Genomic DNA, 23,883 nt, shown 5'->3' with positions numbered 1-23,883 from the left:
TAAAGAGATAGAGTGGGCTACGTATGAATGTGAAATGGGAGTACCGAAATGAAGCATTGTTGCTATCGCATGTTAGAAGAGCTTGTTAGGTCCCTTCTTTGAATCGAGTATTTTTCTCCTTACCAAGACCTAAAACGCTTTTAAAATTACAATTTGATCTGTGAGTCACGCGTGCCCCGACTTAGATCAGTGCAAAAGTTGTTTCAGGGTTTGATCTGTAAGTCACGCGTGCCCCGACTTAAATCAGCCCAGAGGTTTAGTCTCAAGGTTCGATCTGTGAGTTAGCCATGTCCTGACTTAGATTAGCCCAGAGGTTGTTTTAGGGTTTGATCTTTGAGTTAGCCGTGACCTGACTTAGATCAGCCCAGAGGTTTAGTCTCAAGGTTCGATCTGTGAGTTAGCCATGCCGTGACTTAGATCAGCCCAGAGGGTGTTTCAGGGCTCCCCCTGTGAGTTAGCCGTATTCTCAAACAATTTGAATCACATAAACTAACCTTACTATTATTGCAGGTATTAACCCAAGGTGGTACAATCGATGGTCAGGCTGCATTTATCAAGACCTTTGTTCTACAGTACAGCATGGATGGGATGAAATGGGATTACTACAAAGAAAATGGCTATATTAGGGTAAATAAATGGCACCAATATCTACATCAAATCCATGTTGATGCCTTCCGGGTTAACTGTATTCATTCATTACAACATTTAATACATACACACCCAGGCAGATGTTTTAAACAAAACCATGACACATGATTATGATAGAAGGATGATGTTTTTGAAGATTGGGCCATGCATATAGAAGCATGATGCTAATGATGAATGATCGACGATGATGCCTGATGTGATGATGATAGTGCATCATTGTGTATTAATAATTGACCCATATAGAAACATGTTGACAATGATGAATGATATACGATGATGCCTGTGATGATAATGATGATGATACATGCTGTATGCAACATGATCACTGATGACTGTAGAAGCAGCAATGATGACAATGAATGATGCATGATGACTTGTCATCTAATCCTGTACGCACACAAAAACGATATACACATGATGAGCGATAATACACAATGAACAATGAGCTTAATTTTTATAGAAGATTTAATGACTTTGTCCATGTATTGCTGTATTTGTTTCTTTTAATATTTATATTCATGTGTAACTGATGTTTTTTAACTGTGTTTAAATAAAGATTACCTACCTTCATAGGAATTCAAGGCCAACTCGGACGCAACAAACATCAAAAGAAACATCATACAACGGAGAATAGCAATGAGATTTGTTCGTCTTCAGCCAATCAAATGGCACCGAGAGATGGCGTTACGCGTGACATATCGTGGGTGCAGTCACGAGTCACTGAACAAAGGTATTTTTTTAAACATTTGTTGTAATTTGTGACATTCTGTTAAATAAATAAATTTAGTCAATTAATTTAATGAAGAAACTATCTTTGTACTACAAATGTAACACTTAAAACAATCCCCTGTTCCATGATCAAATTAGAATTTAGATGAGAGATGAGGCGTTAAGCCGTGTGGGATTGGCTCGGAAATCATATAAGAACTTGCGTAATAAGTAAATTACGAGCCTTGTATAAAACGACTGAACAAGAGTGCCAATGGGCCTTTCACAACTTCAAGTCGCGTAAAAAATGAGCCAGCTCAACTAGAAACCGTGGACAGCTATTTCGGCCCAGTATTGGGCCTCGTCATCTAGTGAGCTGGTAGAAACTGGTAGAATTTAGAAGTTGATTTTTGCGGAGGGAGAAAAACCTGAGAACCCAAAGAAAAACCCTCAAAGCACAGGAGAGAACCAACAAGCAACTCTACTCACATACAATGGTAATTGCTTTAGAAGGGCTGGATAGTAGATTTTTAGGTTGCTGGGTAATTTTAAAGGAACAGAAATACCCCAATAGAAAATAATTACTAAAATTGAAATGCGAAAATCCTTTTTTCACCCAGATGTTGGAGTAGGCTCTAAAACAATTGCTGATAATCAGATGACCTCTTCATCTACACTGAATACCACACATGCACCCCACTATGCCCGGTTGGACGCACAGTTGGAAGGTGGAGGGTGGTGTGCTGGAACAGAAGACACCAACCAGTACCTAGAAATAGATCTAGGCCAAACCTACAACATTACACAGGTAAGGGGGGTGCTCACCAGTACCTTGAAATAGATATAGGCCACACCCACAACATTACACAGGTAAGGGGGGTGCTCACCAGTACCTAGAAATAGATCTAGGCCACACTTACAATATTACACAGGTAAGGGGGGTGCTAGAAGCAAGGGTGGTGGACTTACTTTCTTTTCAATTGTTGACTATTACAGGTTGCCACACAACCTCGTTATGGTGGTCCTTTGAGCTCAGTGACGTCATTTCTCCTCGACTACAGTAGTGACAGATCAACATGGATCACCTATCAAATCAATGGAGTCAATAAGGTGAGATTCGAATGTCCTCTTAATGATGATAAAAAATAAACAATCAGCGCGTGAGAAATTTGCAAGCTATTGTAAAAAATTGTATTTGATTACAGGTTTTTATCGGAAGCTCAGTAGAACACTTTGCATTACGACAAACACTAAACCAACCCGTCACAGCTCGCTATCTTCGGTTCAAACCAAAGACTTTCGTCGGCAAGATGTGTATGCGGGTTGAAGTATATGGACAGAAAACTAACAGCCCTGCTCAAGGTAACGCTCGATGATTTAAGAAAATACCTAACAGGGCTTTGCCTGGTGTAAGGGAATCTGGATGTTACGATTTAGCTAAAATGATCCAGAATCCAGATCGCGGAATTCATATCCCGTTCCTGTTCTGTTAATAAATGCATTACAGCAAACCCACATATGTAAAAGAAAAGACTATTAAAAGTGAGGTCTACACTACTAATTCCTTTGCCGTTTCAATCTTAGCTCCTCCTTTTATGCGTAGTTTGCTATTGGCTAAAACAAGTGGAATGGTTTCCTTGTGTAACGTACATCACAAACGGTGAGTAGGCATTTAGAAAGTGCTCGCAACGTCGCATTAATCTGAGGCTGCATTGATTTTTCTTGTCGGGGGTGGATTTTTGGGGTATGGGGGGGGGGGGGGATGGATTTAGGGGGTAGATTTAGGGAGGTGGGTTTATGGGGGTGGATTTAGGCAGGTGGATTAGGCAGGTGGATTTAGGGAGGTGGATTTAGGGAGGTGGATTTAGGGAGGTGGATTTAGGGAGGTGGATTTAGGGAGGTGGATTTAGGGGGTGGATTTAGGGGGTGGATTTAGGGAGGTGGATTAAGGGGGTGGATTTAGGGAGGTGGATTTAAGGAGGTGGATTTAGGGAGGTGGACTTGTAGACGGATTTTGGGGGCAGATTTAGTGTGTGGATTAAGGGGGGGGGGGGCAATTTCGCCGCAGTCCTCTCTTTTAGTTTGAAATTCCTATATTTACCTTTTTTTGTTCCCAAATATCCCCAAAATGCAGGAAATAGCATTTCTGGAAACTAAGAATTTTATTGTGACTGTATACTCCCAAACCTTCAATCCTGTGGTTTCATTTACGTACTCAGCAGTGACATTTTTCTAACGCCAATTATTTCCCCCCTCCCCTCTGCTTTCCTGAGATCCCTAGATCCGCAACTGCTAGTCAGCTCTGTCAAATGGCACAAGTGATACTTTTATCTGTAAACAGACATTAATCTTACTTCATTAAATTACTATTATCTTCTTAGCGATAAGCCAAACTGTTTTGTGATGTCGAATTCAGGACTTAGCTGGGCAGGTAAGAGTAAGGATATAGAACATAGGACATAGGATGAGCAAGTATGATAACCTCATCTTTCTTTATTTCCTTCAACAACCAAAAAACTTTCACCTTTTAGTGAAACAACCTCTGGTCTGATCTAAGTCAGGGTAAGGCTAACTCACACATCAAACCTTAAAACAACCTCTGGTCTGATCTAAGTCAGGGCAAGGCTAACTCACAGATCAAACCCTGAAACAACCTCTGGGCTGATCTAAGTCAGTGCATGGCTAACTCACAGTCTATCTTATCCTGAAACGACCTCTAGGCTGATCTAAGTCAGGGCATGGCTAACTCACAGTCTATCTTACCCTGAAACAACCTCTGGGCTGATCTAAGTCAGTCTATAACTCACAGATCAATACCCGAAACAATCTCTGGGCTGATCAAATCAGGGCAATGAAGATTAACGTAAAAAAGGTAGAAACATTTTCTTAAAAAAACTGTGGTTCACACTGTACCACCCAACATGACATGGGATGCTCAGGTGATAATCTAGATGACGTCATCGATATACATATCAATTCCTCTTTTTTCTAGCTATAAATTTTAAAGTGCTATCATTGGTTGGGTAAACGTATCTAGATGACGCCATCGATATGAATATCAATTCCTCTTTTTTCTAGCTATAAATTTTAAAGTGCTATCATTGGTTGGGTATCTAGATGACGTCATCGATATGAATATCAATTCCTCTTTTTCTAGCCATAAATTTTAAAGTGCTATCATTGGTTGGGTATCTAGATGATGTCATCGATATAAATATCAATTCCTCTTTTTTCTAGCTATAAATTTTAAAGTGTTATCATTGGTTGGGTATCTAGATGACGTCATCGATATGAATATCAATTCCTCTTTTTTCTAGCTATAAATTTTAAAGTGTTATCATTGGTTGGGTATCTAGATGATGTCATCGATATAAATATCAATTCCTCTTTTTTCTAGCTATAAATTTTAAAGTGCTATCATTGGTTGGGTATCTAGATGACGTCATCGATATGAATATCAATTCCTCTTTTTTCTAGCTATAAATTTTAAAGTGCTATCATTGGTTGGGTATCTAGATGATGTCATCGATATAAATATCAATTCCTCTTTTTTCTAGCTATAAATTTTAAAGTGTTATCATTGGTTGGGTATCTAGATGACGTCATCGATATAAATATCAATTCCTCTTTTTTCTAGCTATAAATTTTAAAGTGTTATCATTGGTTGGGTATCTAGATGACGTCATCGATATGAATATCAATTCCTCTTTTTTCTAGCTATAAATTTTAAAGTGCTATCATTGGTTGGGTATCTAGATGACGTCATCGATATGAATATCAATTCCTCTTTTTTCTAGCTATAAATTTTAAAGTGTTATCATTGGTTGGGTATCTAGATGATGTCATCGATATAAATATCAATTCCTCTTTTTTCTAGCTATAAATTTTAAAGTGCTATCATTGGTTGGGTACGATGACTTAAACCAGACCCTGTATGGAGTGTCTCATAATCACAACTATTTCTTTAAAACCACTGATTCGCTGCTTGAAAGATGGATCCAGATAAGAGAAGAGGATTGGATGGAAGCGAGGGATAATCTTTCAGTGATTTTACCCAATGAACTGCCAGTATTGCCTGTCACAGACAATAAAGATGAACCAATAGCAGAACTGACGTGGGCAGACAGTAATGGAAACTTTTGGGGAGGTAAAAAAGCCAACAGTCAGGCACACGACAGTCAGACAGACAGGATAGACAGACAGAAAGGTAGATAGGTACACAGATAAAAAGACAGACAGACAGCAACACCCATAGTAGTGTCAGACAGACTTTTCCCAAATTTGCTTGGCCGAGTGACCACCAAACCAAGCGTAACAATGGCTTCAAGTCGAGGTTGGATTTGATTTGCTAATACATTTACTAATACAGTCCGACCTCGACTTAGAGCCATTGTTTTGAGTTCACACACTCGAGTTCATTCGGGAAAGGTTTATTTAGAACTAAACTAGCCATTTCACGGCATTTCTTGATAATCCCTCATATAAAGATACACCTACTTGCAAGAACGTTGTTATACGAAAATAGAACATTAGTGATTTAGTGGGATAGGAATTATATTAAAAAACAAAAGAAGATCACTGAAGCTGAACTTTTTCTATCGTCTTTTAATGTGTACCTTTATCATTAAATTACTAATGTTCTATTCTTGTATCACAACCTTCTTGCAAGTAGGTGTATATAATTTTCTACCATTGAAATATTTAAATTACAGATAAAGGAGGTTGAAGAGCATAGGGCGCGGAGTGGTTTGAAAAGGAGGGGGGAGGGGGTGCCCGATCGGGATGGTCTGGGTTTCAACGAAAACATTCTCCTTCCTTATAATAAACTCTAATGATCAAATGCGTACTTACTTTCAGTTTCAGTCAAAAGAACGAATATAGAACCTGCATAGATCATTCAATTTGATGGCCTAATTCACTGCGTATTTTGTCCATGTAATGCATTATCCTAATTAGAGAGGAGTGCGGGACATCCCACTTTGAAAAAAAGTCAACCCCAGCTCCATAGCTCTGAGTAAAAAGGTATATTCTCTCAAACAAACACTAATCCAAGGTTTGGTTTTATGTGATTTACAGCATCTTCAGACGGCATTTATCATAAAATACCAAGTGGAAGCTGGAAGCCTGTCGCGGTGTGGCACAGGATAGGTAAGCAAAATACCATATAATGTCGAGTTCTTTGAAGCTCTTGACAACACACACTCTTTGAAGCTCTTGACAACACACACTCTTTGAAGCTCTTGACAACACACACTCTTTGAAGCTCTTGACAACACACACTCATAGTGAACGAATCTCCTTTATGATTTCTATCGAAAATGACTGAGAATCTTCCCTCATGTAATCAGTAATGGAAGGTATTTATATAATGGGAGGTTCTTATATAACATATTCCATATTGTCTAAATGGGCTTTACATCTGTGATCAGCGGAGGACTTTACGGGCTCCATATTAAAGCGCTATTAGCAGCCAGCTTACAATCCGTGAGTGATTTGTTAGTACATTAGTGTTATGCCTCCAAACTGGGATAGCCTGTTGAACCGGGAGACAATCCCCTACTCTTACACGAAAAAGCATTACTGCCTCGGGCAAATAAAACTACATAGTAGATCACCAATCCACCGAGGCTGAAATTATCAGTGATCATAGTATTAAAGTAAGGAGTAATATATAGAATCAGTCACTTTTCCATTGTGGAATTAATCTTGGAATTTATGTTGTTGTTTTTTTGTTTTGTTTTTTGTTTTGCAGACATCAACGAGTGTGGATCATCTCCTTGTCTCAACGGTGAATGTATTGAACAAAGTTCTTCGTACAAGTGCGAATGTCTAGTTGGATTCAATGGGACTCATTGCGAAAACAGTAAGTTAGAACACGTACATTAAATCATATTTTACAAAACGCGCGCACGTGTCTCTTTACTGCGATATAAACACGCTGGGAGCGGAGCTGTAAGTCGCAAAAGCGTAATAGAGCCGTTTGATGTAAAAGTGAAATAGGGCAATTTTTTTGTTTCCAGTGCTGTATTCTTACACTTCTATACAAGGTTGATGAGCGTGTGGATGACGTAAGCACCGAGCTCCGTTCCTATATACAGCACATGTACAATTCTCGACCAATTAGAGCGCGCGTAGTGAGATGACTATATAATAACAAGCAATATTATCAGGCCTAGAATCAAACTTATTCAAAAACGTACTGTTGATAGTACTTACCAAGCCTCCGCTCGGACACAAACCCATGAACACACCTCGAGGCAAAGTCCACTTCCGGTTAGGTTCAGCCATTGGTTACCAACAATTACGATCCCAAATTAACTTTTACTAATGATTGTTTACACCAGACATGGATGACTGCCTACCCGATTCTTGTGAAAATGGAGGAACTTGTATCGATGGCGTTAATAACTTTACTTGCTTGTGTATGCAAGGCATTTATGGACGATATTGTGAAGAAGGCAAGTGCTTTCTTAGCTAAAATATAAGAGATAAGATTGGATCATATCATATCATTGCAGTGCAGTGCATGATGTCACAGTTGTATAATAATGTTCAATGTTTAACCACCGTTTCTGTATACATTCAACAGTAATATCGATATGCTCGGACGAGGAACCCTGCAAAAATAATGGGACGTGCATTGATGGGCTTGGGAACTACACCTGTGACTGCCCGACAGGAATGCTGGGCTACACGTGCGAAATCAGTAAGCAAATAAGAATTCTAATTAAAGTAGCAGATCACGTGCGAATCAAAATAAGAACAGAAAAAATCCTTTAAATTGCTCGATTCGTTGCAACAACATCTGGGGTTTTCCAAGGACTCTTTTTACCTTTTTACCTTGGGCGTAATATTTTCACATTCAGACCATGTGGCATTCCTTTGAGAATGAGATTCTTCGTTTGAGTTGTATACACACTCATGTGTCTTCTCGTGTGCAACCGTGAAACAAAGAAATGATACTCTTGAGAATGACACGTGGTCTGAAATGGGAAAACACTAATACGCCCAAGCTAAAAAGGTCTTTTCACAAATCGTATTAGAATTTGGTGTTTTTGTGGAGAGAGGAAAACCAGAGAACCCGAAGAAAGCCCTTTGAGTCAAGGAACACACCCAAAAAACTCTACTCACATAAGATGCTGAGTTCAGGAATGAAACCCTAGACCCAAGAGGTGAAAGGCGAGAGTACTACCACAACACCACCATTGATTCCACAAGAGTATTGATCTATGAATTACCTCAGTAATGTTGATCTCGACTTGGTTTTTGTTTTTCCCCCAGATTTTGACGACTGTTATAGTCAGCCTTGTTTGAACGGAGGGCAGTGTGTTGATGGCAATAATGACTACTTCTGCGCATGCCCAGACGGCTTCGATGGAAAAAATTGCGGTGAGTACAAAGCTTCCTGCAAAGGTTCTGAAAGACTTGTGTTTTGTTCATGTGTTAATCCTTATCCACCACGAATATTTCTAATGGATAGAAAAAGTCGTGCCTGATTACAGGACTGTACTAACAGATTTGGTTTTATGTTTGAAAAGCTATTATACTATCATAAAACATTGCATATTTTAGTACTCTTGTAAATTCGCTGGTAATTTCTTAGTTAAGATGATGATGATGACGACGACGATGATACCTGATGACGATGATGATCACATACATGATGATGATAATGTTGATGACGACGATAGTGATGATAATAATGACGATGATGATGATTATGACGGTGATCATATACATGATGACGATAAAGTTGATGACGATGATGATGATATGATGATGCTGATATATGATGATGATAATGATGATGATATGATGATGGTGATGATGATGATGATGATAATGATGATGATAATGATGATGATATGATGGTGATGATGATGATGATGATGATATGATGATGATGATGCTGATGATGATGATGATAATGATGATGTTAAAACAATGTTCTCCACAGAGAAAGGTAGAGGATTTAAAGTGATTACAACAGCAACAACAACGTACAAAAATGTCGAATTCCTAGTCATCCATGCAACCATCGAATCGAGTGGAAGGTCTTTTAACAGTAGTTGGTGTGAAGACTACAAGATGCTGTGCAAGGCCTACACAGCTAGACCCGTAGGTCAGTTCCACAAATCACGTGATGACAGCCATGACAGGAGGCAGGAACAATAGACCATTTTCTCAAGATTGCGTGCGCATCCAACTTGATGGGCCAAAAAATTTTAAAAACGCAAATTCAGTAAAATAGAACTATCCCGAATTCGCTTGACTGGTGACGAAACAATGGTTTCAAGTCGAGGTTGAACTTGATGAATAAAAGAATCAAGTTCAGTCTCAACTTCAAACCATTGTTTCTTGGTCAGTCAAGCGAATTCGGGATATAATAGGTCTATTGAAGACGGTTTGATATTTAAAGAGGAGAATTAACAAACGATTTTATGAATTCTTTTCAAAAAATCTCATAGAGATGTATGATAATTCTCATTATAAAGCTCCTGTTCTGGTATCGTGGCGCGTCAAGTTTCTCAAATTTGGATGAGCGGCCAACCATGAAAAAAAGGTCGAATCTGCTCTAATCTGATTTACATGAAAAATAATTCAGTTTCCCAGGATCGAGAGACTCATTGTTATGCCTCCTGTCATGGCTGCCAACATGTGATGGTGCAAAGCAAGCCTCTATTGGTTTTACTTCTTCTTATAAACGTCTAGTGATGGGAAAGCGAGAAGAAAGAATTTTGAAATATCACTGCGATAACTAAATCAACGCGAGACGAATTGAAGTGAATATTAGAACATTGGAAAGGAATTTTTCTGGTCAGTCGCGTGATTCACTTGGATATATCTCCAGTTAATAAATTCCAAATTCCAACCGTTTCTATTTCAGGTTGTGGACGATCTTTCAGGAACGATACAAGAATCACAAAGTGCCGCGACGACTTTGATGCTCTCATGATTACCGGCGACCCTATTGGCTGTCAGTCAAGTGACACGGTAGCCACAGTGTCACGGCAAGCCGGATTCAATTCAGCCTTCTCAAACAATTCGTTCGCTTTTGGTTCATGCGATGGTGTATGTCCATACCAGTTAGACGAAAATTCTTGTCCAGAATCGTTGCCTTGCCTAAAATTAAATGCGGATCAAAACGTTTTTACCGTGTGCTCGAAGAAAAGCGACAGCAGTTTTGTTGTCCACGAACACAGGGATATATTCCACGAAAACACGACTTACAAGATCTTGAAATTGGATATTGTTGCCACTCGATATTCGTATCACAAAAACTGGTGTCGGGATTATCAGAAACTGTGTGAATCTTATGGACTGCGTCCTGTAGCATTCAACCAATATTATGAGTACCAAACCCATTATGGTACTCCCGGAAAGACCTATCACGCCGTCGTACAGAAGAACCTTTACTTTTCAAATACAGCATCAAACATTCTTTATAAGCTTGCAAAGGTAGTAGGTTTTCCGGAGGCAATTTCCTCAAACACCTTTGCAATTTATCGAACCGAGGACAGTTACTCGTGCGCTAATTATGTACCTAGTTCGGGCTCGATTAATAATAATTTATACTTATTTTACGACTCGCGTCGTTCACAAATGTACACGGCTTGTACTGATGGTGCTTCTACAAGCGCATTCAAAGTCCTTGAGACACGCGAGATAACTCATCAGGGTATTGACTTTTTGGCCCTGCAGGTTAAGATACCTCGACAAGTTAAGAAAGACTGGTGTAGAGAATATCAAAGCCTCTGTGAATCCTTCAACAAGCAGCCAATTGGATGTAGTGTGACGTATCAGTTCGAAGAAAATAGTCTTTGTCGAGATGAGTACCGTGCAATGACACCACGAGCAGATATTCTCGGTTGCCCTTCACATGCTAAAGCAGCAGCCGTGGTGAACATGGCTGGGTTCTCCGAAGCCGACGTTAAGAATACATTTGTGTTTCATGAGTGTGATCAGTGTATTTCAAAGGATCCAGTGTGCAGCTCTGATTTTGCTGACGTTGCTTGCTTGGATAGGAATTTGTCGGACAGTATAGCATACACGTTATGTGCTGAACCAGAGGGCGCTTTTTCTGTCTTGAGTAAGACTTGGACTACTTTCCAGAACCTGCCTTACCTTGCGTTACATGTAAGAGTTCCCAAAGACGGGCGTTCTAAGTTCAACAACTGGTGTACGGAGTATAAAGAGTTGTGTGGCCTTTATGGGTTAAAGCCTACTGGTTGTGGTACTGCCTATACGTCAGCAGAATACATTGATTGCGAAACAACTTACTCGTCCTCTCGTCCAAGCAATAATGATCTCTCGTGCGATCCATCATCAATGGTACAACAGATAGTCTATGACGCTGGTTATCATCAAGCAAGTACTTCGTACTCATTTGGCTTTTACCGGTGTTCGTCATATTGTACAAACACTCTGTCGTCGTCTTGTTCTACACCCTTGTACTGTCTTCGAAATAATCATGTCAAGAAAGAGGCATACACCGTGTGTCGAGGTCCAAGACAAGTGTTCGGGGGCATTACTCGGATAGTTAAAACGACTTACAATGGACAACAATATCATGTAATTCAGTTGAAACTTCCTCAAGACGGCAAGTCAAAGCACAAAAACTGGTGTAAGGAGTACCAAATGGTATGTAAAAGTTATGGACTGAGGCCGACAGGGTGTGGAAGAAGCCGACTGAAGGACGCGGGTCTGCGAGCTTGCCGTGATCAGTACGACTCAGTGATGACTGATGACCAGCTTGGCTGCGACCCGCGGGATGTCGTTTCTCGGATAGCAGTTCATGCCGGTTTAACGGATGCCACGATTCAAAACTCTTTTGCCTTTTATAATTGTTCTGATTGCCCTAGGATATTACCTTCTTCTGGATGCACAGGAGGTGTGTACTGCCTGAACCGTAACATTGCAGGAGGGACAGTCTATACCGTATGCACAGATTCAGATAGTAATTTTATTGTTCATGATACCAAAGAGCATGTCTCACAGGGGACCAACTTCCTTGTAGTCAAAGCGGAGGTGCCGGCTGCGCTCACTTCTCAAGCTTCCAACTGGTGTCTGGACTATCAGAAGCTTTGCCGTTCATACGGTCGATTACCAACAGGAATATCTGGGGAACACAATCACAATCCAGAGGCGACAGGTTGTAAAAGCTATTATGGATCAGTTATGCTCGAAGAAAGCTCGAACATTCCTTGGACCCCGGCCTCACAAATAAATAGCATCATCCTTAAATCAAAGATTCGCACATACACTACTTCCAGCAGGAGTTTTGGTTTTGGTCAATGTCCAAGCCCAACAACTTGTCCAAGCACAATAACGTCTTCCTGTTTCAATGACTTATATTGCTTTGTAACAAACACTAAGAGAATGACACATGCTTTGTGCACAGATCCTGATAGTAATTTTCGACTCATCGATGATAGAGAGTACAAATATTTAGGTCGCAACTACACAGTGATTCACGCCTCGGTGCTAGATGACGGTACTTCAAAACATGACACGTGGTGTCATGACTACCAGCGTCTTTGTGAGTCGTTCGTGAAGCTTCCTCTAACGTGCGGTTCTGACTCATGGAAAAAGAGAGACTTTTATCAATGCAGAGATGAATATGGCGCTGCAATCTTTGAAGAAAATCCTGTTAGATGTGATTCAAATGATGACGCAGTTAGCATTGCAAGAGGTGCTGGTTTTACTGAAGCAACGAACTTTAACACTATAACGTTCCACAACTGCAGTTTGTGTTCTAAATACCTCAGCGAGAAACCCGATGAAGCTGTTTATCCACTGCGTAAAGGAATTAAGGAAATCTACGCACTGTGTACAGATTCAAACAGCAATTTTGAAGTCCTTAAATCAAGTGCGACTGAATATAACGGAGTTCCTTATACAGCTTTGCAGCTAAGAACCCCAGTAAATGGATTATCAAGGCATGAGAATTGGTGCAGGGACTATGAACGCTTGTGTGCTACATTTGGACAGCAGCCTACCGGTTGCGGCGAGACATACAAAACGCAAAGCGGCTATGGTGAATGCGGCACTATTTACAATTCCTCCATGCCTTGGAATAACCATTTTGGTTGCATGCCAAACTCCAATATGCAGAAAGCTATTTATAAGGTTTTCAAATCAGCCAGCACGACAAACACGTTTGGATTTTATTACTGTGACGGAGCTGGATGCCCAAACCTGTTTCCAAGCTCGGGTACAATTAACGGTATTTACGGGGCTCGAAAAAGTGACTCGGCGTACCTTAAACATTCGCTCTGCGTAGATAGAAAACCGGGCTTCCATTACATTAGCCAAAAAATATATATTCGAGAAGATACCAACTATCTTATTGTTAAGGCGGTATTACCTTCTACGGGGAAATCTCAGTATGAGAATTGGTGTCGTGACTACGAGAAACTATGTGCAATGTTTTCTCGAAGGCCGCTTGCCTGTGGAACTGAAAAATTACTAGAACACAAACATCGTTCATGTAGGACCCGCTACAACGCTGTCATGCCGTCTGATGGCTACACTGGGTGTGGTCCAAATGTTACTCTTCTGGCGCAAATGGCCGTGACTGCAGGATATACAGATGCAATCACTACAAACGTGTTTGCAATGAGATCTTGTGACTCCTGTGGTGATAGCATTCCTGCGTCAGGGGCAAACGAACATCTTCATAGCATCAACATGCAAGTACAAAACCGAGAAGTATATGCCTTCTGTGTTCACTCAGACAGTAATTTCCAGGTATTGAAGACAAAGTCGGTAGTGTTCCGGTCTTGGAGGTACTTGGCTGTTAAAGTTAAAATTCCTTCAAATTCAAGATCTCAGCACGAAACTTGGTGCCGGGATTATCAGCGCATGTGCGAATCCTTTGGTAAACGACCTGTGGCTTCTTATTCTGTAGACGAAAAGACGGAAGCCAGACTTGATTGTAGACTGTCTTATAATGCTTATCAACCCGATTCCACCCAAGCCTGGAGTTCTGACACTTACCCTTACGTCTATGAAATGAACTTGAAGGCAAAATTTGGCAGCACAATTTCATACCAGGCATTCTCATTTTATGCCTGTACCTCTTACTGCTCTAAAACAATGAGTACAAGTGGATGTCAGAGTTCAATTCGATGCCTAGCACGCAACCATTTGATAAATAAAGAAGCCTACACACTTTGTGCAGATCCAGACAGTGGATTTGAAGTTGTTTTCAACAAAACAACGATTATGAATGGGACAGAATATTTGGTAATTGGGGCAAACGTACCACTTTATGGTCGATCTCGATACGAGAACTGGTGCCGAGACTACCAGAAATTATGTCAGACCTATGGGAGAAGACCGCTGGCTTGTGGAAACAGTTATCGACATGACAGCCAATACACAAGATGTCGAGATGAATACAATGGACTGATGTTTCACGACGATATTTCACTCTGCAATCAAAACGAAAGAGTCATGACAATTGCCAGGCATGCTGGATTTACCAATGCAAACGAAAACAATTCATTTGCGTTTCATGCGTGTGAACAAAGCGATTGCCCGCAGTCATTTGGACAGAGATTTACCCCGTCGTTCTATTCTGCCGGAGAGAACCCAAATGATCGACAGGTGTATACGGTGTGTGTCAACGCAGACAGCAATTTAGACATCATATTTGCAAAGCCCCAAATCTATTCAAGTGAAGATTTTCTGGTCATTAAGGCCAGATTACCTGGTAATGGTCAATCAAAGTACGAAAACTGGTGTCGTGACTACGAAAGGCTGTGTGATTCATATGGAATGCGACCGACAGGAGCTGACATGCGTTACTTGGCAAAGTCAGCAAATACACTTTGCAGAGACAAATATCGGTCTGTCATGTTAACCACAAGTTTGATTGCCAGTCCTCCAAATACCCAGGCAGACACAATCACGTCTTATCGTACTGATACAGCCGCTGCGTCTAATTCATTTGCATTTGATATATGTCGTGATGAAGATTGCACAAAAACGCTGCCGCAATCCACATGTAGTTCTTCTTTGCGCTGTATTTATCAGACGGTACCTAAAAAGTACGCTCACACTATGTGCGTTGAGCCACTAACAAATTTCAAGGTACTGGATCACAGAGAAGTCAGATACTTGAGCCGAAGTTTCCTAGCCATAAAAGCAACGATAAAAAACACAAATGCTACATCAAAAAACGCCAACTGGTGCTTAGATTACAAAATACTTTGCGAGTCGTACGGAAAAAGGCCATTGGCCTGCCCAAACTCGTACGCATCTGGTCATCAGTATTACCGCTGTCAAGAAGAATTCAACGCTGTGTTGATGGAATCAAGTGAGTGTCCTCTTAACAGCTTCGTATCAGATATTGCCAATTCTGCTGGGTTTACTCATGCAACTCCAAGTAATTCCTTTGCCTTTCGTAGCTGCAACGAAAGTGCTTGTGTAAAACACTTAAATGATTCCGGTTGCGACAACTCCCTCTACTGCATCAGCAGGAGAGTACCCAATCGAGAGGTTTATACCGTATGTGCCAACAGTGATTCCAGCTTTGAAGTTATCGATGCTAGATCAGTTGTTCATAGCAGCATTAACTACGTCGCGATCAAGGCACGCCTTCCAAGCCACGGAAAGCCAATGCATGAGAATTGGTGCAAGGATTATCAAGTACTTTGCGAGTCCTACGATGCACGACCAACTGGATGCGGAGAAGCCAACATAAACCACCCTGATTATGGCCGGTGTGCGTCGAAGTACCACAGCAATATGCCTGGAAATAACTATTTTGCATGTACTTCGACCACAAATATCAAAGTAATTGCTAACTCGGCAGGCTTCGCCGAAGCAACCGAAACAAATTCATTTGCTTTTCAAAACTGCTCTGATGCAGCATGTAATCGCGATTTGCTTATTTCGGATTGTCATGGATCATTGCATTGCCTCAATGCAAGCCTTCTTAATCAGGAAGTCTTTACCGTGTGTCGTAGACTCTACGAGTCAAACTTCAAGGTGCTGCAAGTAAAAGATACAGTTTACCAAGGAGTTGCATACAAAGCTATAAAAGCTAGGCTTCCCTCAAGTAGGTCTTCTCGCAGTAGTGACTGGTGTCTAGATTACAAAATCTTATGCAACTCGTACGGTCAAAGTCCAACTGGCTGCGGCGAAAAGCACTCTGGAGATTCGGTCTATTCAAGCTGTGCATCTCAATATGGATCTGTCATGTTACCTGGCAATAATCTTGACTGCGACCCTCGAGTTATGGTGTCCATAGTTGCAAAAGCAGCAGGGTTCTATAATGCCTCCTATGAGAATTCCTTTGCGTTCCACCGCTGTACCGGGTACTGCTCCTCTTCAATTCCGACAACCGGCTGTTCGCCATCTCTTTCGTGCGCTAATGCTCAAGCAGCAAGGCATCTCGAAGTCTATACCCTATGTACCAACTCTTCTCATAGTAACTTTGAAGTTATGGACAGCAGACAAGTGGAGCACAATGGAATGCGTTACACGGCTCTAAAAACCCGCATTCCTCAAAATGGTATCTCACTCAACGAAAACTGGTGCCGGGACTACCAAAGACTGTGTGATCAGTACGGAGGACGTCCCACGGGCTGTGGAGAAGCTAGCAAAACAAACAGCAACTGCTCGCTTTGTAGCACAATGTACGATTCTTTCATGCCTTCGAGTGATTTTCTGGGATGCAATTTGACGAATAATGCTGCAGCAATTATCACTAAGTCAGGACTTAAAGGCGCTGCTCTGGAAAACACTTTTATTTTTCATCAATGCGATAACTCTAGTTGCACCAAAGAGCTACCACATCGTGAATGCAGCAACTCGCTGAATTGCATTAGCAAAAATGTTTTGGCTGGAGAGGTTTACACACTATGCCTCGATAAGAACCAGCGACACAATTTTGAGGTCGTGAATTCCAACTCGACGTCTTACAATGGAATAGAGTATCGGGTGATTGAAGTTAGGATACCAGAGAATGGCAGATCAAAATGTGAAGATTGGTGCCGTGATTATCAGAGTCTTTGCGAGTCATTTGGAATGAGACCAACTGGTTGCCAAACAAGTAGCTCTGGTTTTCCCGGTAGATGTGAAAGATACAATTCCTTGATCATTCAAAAGAACGAACCTTGCTTGGCGACAGGATTCGCTAAGGTTATCGCAAATGCTGCAGGATTTTCTCGAGCCAATTTAACCAACACAATAGCATTTGATGACTGTAGTCCTAGCAAGTGTCCAACAAGACTAGATAGTCCAGACTGCGCCGAAAGAGCCAACCCATTCTGCAATCTTCGCAACACTTCACAGAGTTTTGGCTACGCAATATGCGTCAAAGCGAACTATACCTTGCAAGTACAAGAAACAAGGAATATTGCCCATGATGGTGTTACATACAAGATAATTCGAGCACATCTTCCTCAAAATAAGAAGAAGGTCAACTGGTGCTTGGAGTATCAACACGTTTGTGAGTCGTATGGACAGCGCCCTGTGCTTCGTATAGAAGATGCATACAGGACTCAGGGTGCTTTAACGTGTCGCGACCAGTATAATTCCATTTCAATCAACGCCACCAATGAAACCCATGTCTCAGTATTGGCAACTGTAGCTGGATTCAACAATGCTACGCGTCTCAATTCGTTCGCATTTTCACGCTGTTCAACCGCGTTTTGCAGTGCTTCACTTATCAATGAAACATGTGGATCAACTTTTGATTGCGTTAACAATAACAACGCGTCTACCGCAGAATATTTTCATCTTGCCTGCATCAAGGAGTTGCCTGTAAGCAATTTTGAAGTCTTGAGCACTAAGCAAGTGAAGTATAATCAAGATATGTACTTGGTCATTGAAGCTCGACTTCCTTCCGACGGAAAATCGAAGTACGAAAATTGGTGCCGAGACTATCAAAAACTATGCGAGAACTACGCTCTGCGTCCATTAGGCTGCGGCCGTGATAGATACCAAAGTGATCATGAGATGGCTTTATGTTTGGCAAGGTATGGTGCCGTGATGCCACTTGACACATCCCTCGAGTGTCCCGTGAGACAACGAGTTAAACTACTTGCTCAAAAAGCAGGATTTGGAAACGCTATTTTAGAAAACTCATTTGCTCTTCACAGATGTACTGAGTGTACAAGATTTTTGAACAGCTCGCTCAACAAAGGTGTGTATCCCCTATCGAAGGATCTTCATGGTGGAGTAGTATATACCCTCTGCACAAGAGATCAAAGTAGCAATTTCGAAGTTGTAGAGACACGAATTACCCGTTTCGAGAACAAAGAATTCCTTGTGATTCAAGCTCGACTCCCCAGATTTGTCGGCAAATCGAAACAAGTGGATTGGTGTAAAGATTATCAAATGCTCTGTGAATCATTCGGCCGCCGTCCCGTTGGTCGTGCTTATTTATCCGAGACTTATGGTGTTAGCCTTTGTTCCAAGCTTTACAATTCCTTTATGCTCGTCAACGCTGAACTGCCATCGAATATTCCAAGCGGGGTGAGTCAAATAGCGCTTCAAGCAGGATTTTGGCGAGCCACAACTGTTAACTCGTTCGCTTTTGAGAACTGTAAAGATTGCTCCCAGTACCTCCTTTCCACTTGCAGTTCCACAGTTGGTATGAATTGCTTGACAGACAGAGAATTTGAGGTTTACACCGTGTGTGTGTAGGCTTTAGTTGTTAGAAACTTTATCAAGACTTTTAAACAGGTACTCAGAGCAGAGTAGAATTTCAATGGGGTACCAAAGACCCATCACGCCATGCCTTAATGGCTGTATACAGGGTATAGAGGCTTTGCACCATCAGGTGATGCCAGCCATGACAAGAGGAATGATCAATCGAATCTAGTCTTATCTGATTTACATTAGAAATTATTCAGTTTCCCAGGGGAAAAGACTTGTTGTACCTCCTGTCATGGCTGCCATCACGTGATGGTACGAAGCCTCTATTTCTTAAAATTAAAAATTTTATTGGGGTGGAATGGATGGACACAAAGCGACAGATACGATATCCTCTGCGGTTCCCGTTTCCTAAGCACATATGTAATAACATACCCCAGTAGGCGAAGCGCATTGGCCATCTTCGGAATATTGCAGCATGATCGTGGAAATCAAATCTGAAAAATAAGAACCATATGGCAACGTTTATTGAACATGTTGTGTATTTTGGTCTAGCTCCGGTACGAACATCTTTGCTTATCATATACAGTCAATGTCATTGTCCACCGAAAAAAGACATTTACACATTTACACATTTACACATTTACACATTTACACATTTACACATTTACACATTTACACATTTACACATTTACACATTTACACATTTACACATTTACACATTTAGACTAAAAGAAATATCACGTGTTTCATTTTGTATTCTTTGCCTCGTGACGTCAGCCTGAACTTTAAATGTAAAATTAAACTCGTGAATTGAAAATCCAGAATGCCCCGACCATTTAGTGAGGATTTAAGATGGAGAATGGTATTTCAGCGTTTGTTTTATGCCAGAACGTTTGAGGAAACATGTGATATTTCTTTTTGTGTAAATGTGTAAATGTGTAAATGTGTAAATGTGTAAATGTGTAAATGTGTAAATGTGTAAATGTGTAAATGTGTAAATGTGTAAATGTGTAAATGTGTAAATGTGTAAATGTGTAAATGTGTAAATGTGTAAATGTGTAAATGTGTGAATGTGTAAATGTGTAAATGTGTAAATGTGTAAATGTGTAAATGTGTAAATGTGTAAATGTGTTCTCGGTGGACAACGTTAATGACATTGACTGTATGTCCTCTATATGATGTTTGTACCAAAGATGGACCAGAGTGCTTGGAGCTTATGATATGGACTTTGTAAAACGTCTACTGTAGGTTTGGCACCATCATTAGGTGAATGCGGTCTGGTTATAAGATGACAAGAACGATATAATCATTCAACATGAAAAAATTCAATGGTTTATGTGGTTTATGTGGTTATTTTCACATCACCAGGACACACTAATCAATGCATACAGCTATTTCAAAAAATGTTGACTTCTGAATGACTTGATAGCGTATATTGAATCATAGCAATTAATGACATTGGGGCAGTTAATGCCCGGTTCAGACGTCGAACTTTTCATGAGCCGAACCCAATAACATCAAAGACCACCTTATTATCCATTGTTTTAAATGCGTTCGGTTCATGAAAAGTTCGACGTCTGAACTGAGCCTAAGCCAATTTCAGGTTAAACGTACATGATTTAAATAATGTATCCATACAAGATATTCTATTTTATTAAATTACAGAATGGTTTTATTTACATTTTAGCTTAATTCTAAACCTGCGTTGTGCTATTCAGCATGCAGTATTCAGTCTAGCATTCAACATTTTTTGAAATAGCTGTAAATTTGCCTTCATTCCTATTTGCAAAGAGCAGTAGACCATCATATTCTCGTTTATCATATGCACTTAAACGTAAAAGCATTTAAACGTTATAGGCTCGAGGCAAAGTGATTATCGTCTAAGAATCACTGGTTGCTCGACCAATCACATGGCGTGAAACTCTATATACAGGTGTAAAATAAAACTAAAATTGATTATTTCGAGTGTAACACTAGTATTCTAACAAAAAAAGGAAGTTTATAGTCCATCGAGACTATGACTCACTCACAAGGCCATTTTCAGCAGCACCGATAAAATAACACTTTTCACACAGCCATCCAAAATATACAGGTAAAATAGATCAGTTACAAAGAACAGGGATCAATCCCTTTCTGAAAATTCTTCCTAACCTAAGAAGAGATACTACACTGATAATAGAATAGGCATACGTGCATATGTAAATACATGTAATACATTAATCAAATGATGTAATCAATAAAGTCATAAATAAGCAATCAAAAATTTAAGGAAAAATAATTAATCAGAATTTATGCGTAGACCGCGAAAACGTTTTTAAAATCGCATTCAGAATCGTCCTTATTTCGATTCAATTTTCACACGGCTTTTTAATTGCTGGTCCTTTTTTTGCTCCGATCAATGATCTTGAACTTATGCCAAATTTACCCGAATCTCTTCCGAAAGGGTACGACAGAATCCGGGGCTGAATCGTGCTATAGTTTATTCTAAGTCCTAAATCATTTCAAGGTACTGCACTTTAAATGAATTGACTGACAATGTCAGAAAACCCACAGAAATGAACTTTCTAGAAGAATGGTCTCGTTTGTCGTGCAGGTGCATGTTATTGCCGCCATTGCCATATTGCCGTCATAGCCGCCATCTTGGTTGGCGACAACAAAGCATTCCTCATTAACATCTATTGTTAGATCAACCAAGATGGCGGCTGTTTCATTGTTATTTATATGTCAAGGGATTTTGAGTCGCATGGTTGCATTCACTCTATGCAGGGCATTATCTGTGAAACAAAGAGAAGCGCAAGGCCCAACTATCGAGGGTAGATATACCTAGTCGTATGTTTTTCCTTTCGGACAAGGTGCTGTTCTCCATTAACTTTTTATTTTTGTGTTCAATGGAATGCTTGAGAAGACTATGGCCATATATGGATGCAATAGTCCCTTTCACATTTCCCTGCCCCAATCTTGAAAGTAGCCGTGGTAGCGTGCTTCCAATGAGAGACCTTTTTAAAATCTTGAACAATTATTCATTCATTCATTCACTCACTCACTCACTCTCACTCACTCACTCACTCACTCACTCACTCACTCACTCACTCACTCACTCACTCACTCACTCACTCACTCACTCACTCATTCATTCATTCATTCATTTATTTATATATTTATTCATTTACATTCATATTTTAACAGGGAGCTTCTTCACTCATTAACCTAACAATTATTTTATCTAAGGCTCGTAATTTACCTATTACGCATGTACATAAAAATAGAACGACTATTCTCAGCACTCGTGATATCCTTCACGTTTTACAAGACAGTAACAACATACCCAAGTACTATTGTAATGTTAATCATATTTCTCTATAGTTACGATTGGTTTGTTTGCCGCTGTATACGCGCAGTTCAAAAACCGTTAGATTACCAAGTAAAACATTTGCATTTCTACAACTGGATCAACGTTTGAGAAAACGAGTTTTTTATAGAAAGATGGTTATTTTAATTCAAGAAAATAGTCAGTCCTTAGTATTTCGCTTTTATACAAAACGTGCACGAATGTAGACAGAACTTGAGAATTATCGGGTAATTGAAAATTAATGCTTTAAACATCTGTTGTTTAGGGGAACGATAATTGAGTTTTAAGTACAATAACTGCTGTTACTCTTTGGCACGCGCCTTGCAATAGAGATAGGATGTCATATTATCTGACGTAGTTCGTCTCTTATATTAACAGCTGATTACCATGTGCAAAGATATTTTTGTCTGAGTTTCTGAGACTCATAAGACCTTTATTACACCGCCTTCCAATGCATGCCTGAAAGACATTCTCAGTTCTCAGTACACCAGGGTTTTTTAATATATTTTTCTTGGTCAGGTTTCTTGGTGTTGCAGGATGTATTGTATTCTTGGTCAGGTTTCTTGGTGTTGCAGGATGTATTGTATTCTTGGTCAGGTTTCTTGGTGTTGCAGGATGTATTGTATTCTTGGTCAGGTTTCTTGTTGTTGTAGGATGTATTGTATTCTTGGTCAGGTTTCTTGGTGTTGTAGGATGTATTGTATTCTTGGTCAGGTTTCTTGGTGTTGCAGGATGTATTGTATTCTTGGTCAGGTTTCTTGGTGTTGCAGGATGTATCGTATTCTTGGTCAGGTTTCGCCTTTAGTCCTCAAAAATAATAGTAATACTCATTCGCGGTCGTAAAAGAGAAACGAGACTCGATATATCTTTGTTATTATGCACAGTCAATTCCAAAATCACTGTCGGGTTCAAAACATAGAACATAAAAGCTAAGACCGAAAGGTCTTCTGGAAAATGAGATAATTATCCGCTAACGTATTCATTTGAGAAACACAGGACTTCGATACGACAAAAGCCTCCATGATGTCTATTAGTGGAGCAATTTATGAACATTCCTCGCACATAGATACATCTAATTAACGTGCTTCCAATGTTTTAAACCCGATTATGATTTTGTAATGAAGTGTGTACATTAAATATCCTAGAATATATCTATATATATCTAGGGAGGGAGGGAGGGATGAAGGAAGAAAGAAAGAAAGAAAAAAGAAAAAGAAAGGAAAAAGAAAAGAAAGAAAAAAGAAAAATAGAATTAATGAAAAGAAAGAAAGGAAGAAAATGGAAAAGAAAAGGAAAAAAAGAAAAGAAAAAAGAAGAGAAGGAAAAAGATATAAAAAAAGCAAGCCGATTAAGCCTTTCAAATGATTTGTGTAATTCTTTACAATAATAGTAATATTCTGACATAAGAATAGCGTCAGATTTGACAACTGTGACAAGTATAATGTCTCAACATCAAACACCGCTCACAAATGTCACCTGCAATAACCCTTTTATTTTTATTCCTGGAATTTAAACATTCTTTATTAGAATTATCCTTCTTTTCCTCGTCTAGCTCTTAGTAGGGG

At 40.0% G+C, this 23,883-nt stretch overlaps 2 protein-coding genes across 2 annotated transcripts in view; one reads left to right on the top strand and one right to left on the bottom strand.

The window, feature by feature from the left end:
• The window catches only part of LOC116302570 (uncharacterized), a 26,553-nt gene extending 7,210 nt beyond the window's left edge, over window positions 1-19,343 (top strand). Inside the window, exons 7-21 of the mRNA XM_031711902.2 lie at window positions 511-627; window positions 1,222-1,378; window positions 1,977-2,164; window positions 2,353-2,466; window positions 2,562-2,718; window positions 2,941-3,016; window positions 3,738-3,787; window positions 5,234-5,503; window positions 6,433-6,504; window positions 7,109-7,219; window positions 7,701-7,814; window positions 7,946-8,062; window positions 8,638-8,745; window positions 9,314-9,478; window positions 10,244-19,343. Of these exons, the coding sequence (XP_031567762.2) occupies window positions 511-627; window positions 1,222-1,378; window positions 1,977-2,164; window positions 2,353-2,466; window positions 2,562-2,718; window positions 2,941-3,016; window positions 3,738-3,787; window positions 5,234-5,503; window positions 6,433-6,504; window positions 7,109-7,219; window positions 7,701-7,814; window positions 7,946-8,062; window positions 8,638-8,745; window positions 9,314-9,478; window positions 10,244-19,017 (10,590 nt within the window). The 3' untranslated portion in view covers window positions 19,018-19,343. The remainder of the gene's footprint in view (window positions 1-510; window positions 628-1,221; window positions 1,379-1,976; window positions 2,165-2,352; window positions 2,467-2,561; window positions 2,719-2,940; window positions 3,017-3,737; window positions 3,788-5,233; window positions 5,504-6,432; window positions 6,505-7,108; window positions 7,220-7,700; window positions 7,815-7,945; window positions 8,063-8,637; window positions 8,746-9,313; window positions 9,479-10,243) is intronic.
• The window catches only part of LOC116302573 (platelet-activating factor acetylhydrolase 2, cytoplasmic), an 18,896-nt gene continuing 14,339 nt past the window's right edge, over window positions 19,327-23,883 (bottom strand). The window contains exon 11 of the mRNA XM_031711906.2: window positions 19,327-19,463. Within this exon, the coding sequence (XP_031567766.2) occupies window positions 19,378-19,463 (86 nt within the window). The 3' untranslated portion in view covers window positions 19,327-19,377. The remainder of the gene's footprint in view (window positions 19,464-23,883) is intronic.

This window comes from Actinia tenebrosa, unplaced genomic scaffold (assembly GCF_029948245.1).
Source record: "Actinia tenebrosa isolate PJP-AT-01 unplaced genomic scaffold, QUT_ActTen_1.0 PGA_scaffold0__85_contigs__length_37466705, whole genome shotgun sequence".
In the NCBI taxonomy this organism is placed as follows: Eukaryota; Metazoa; Cnidaria; class Anthozoa; order Actiniaria; family Actiniidae; genus Actinia; species Actinia tenebrosa.
Note: the sequence above shows the minus strand (reverse complement) of the source record. Positions and strands in the feature narration are given on the sequence as shown.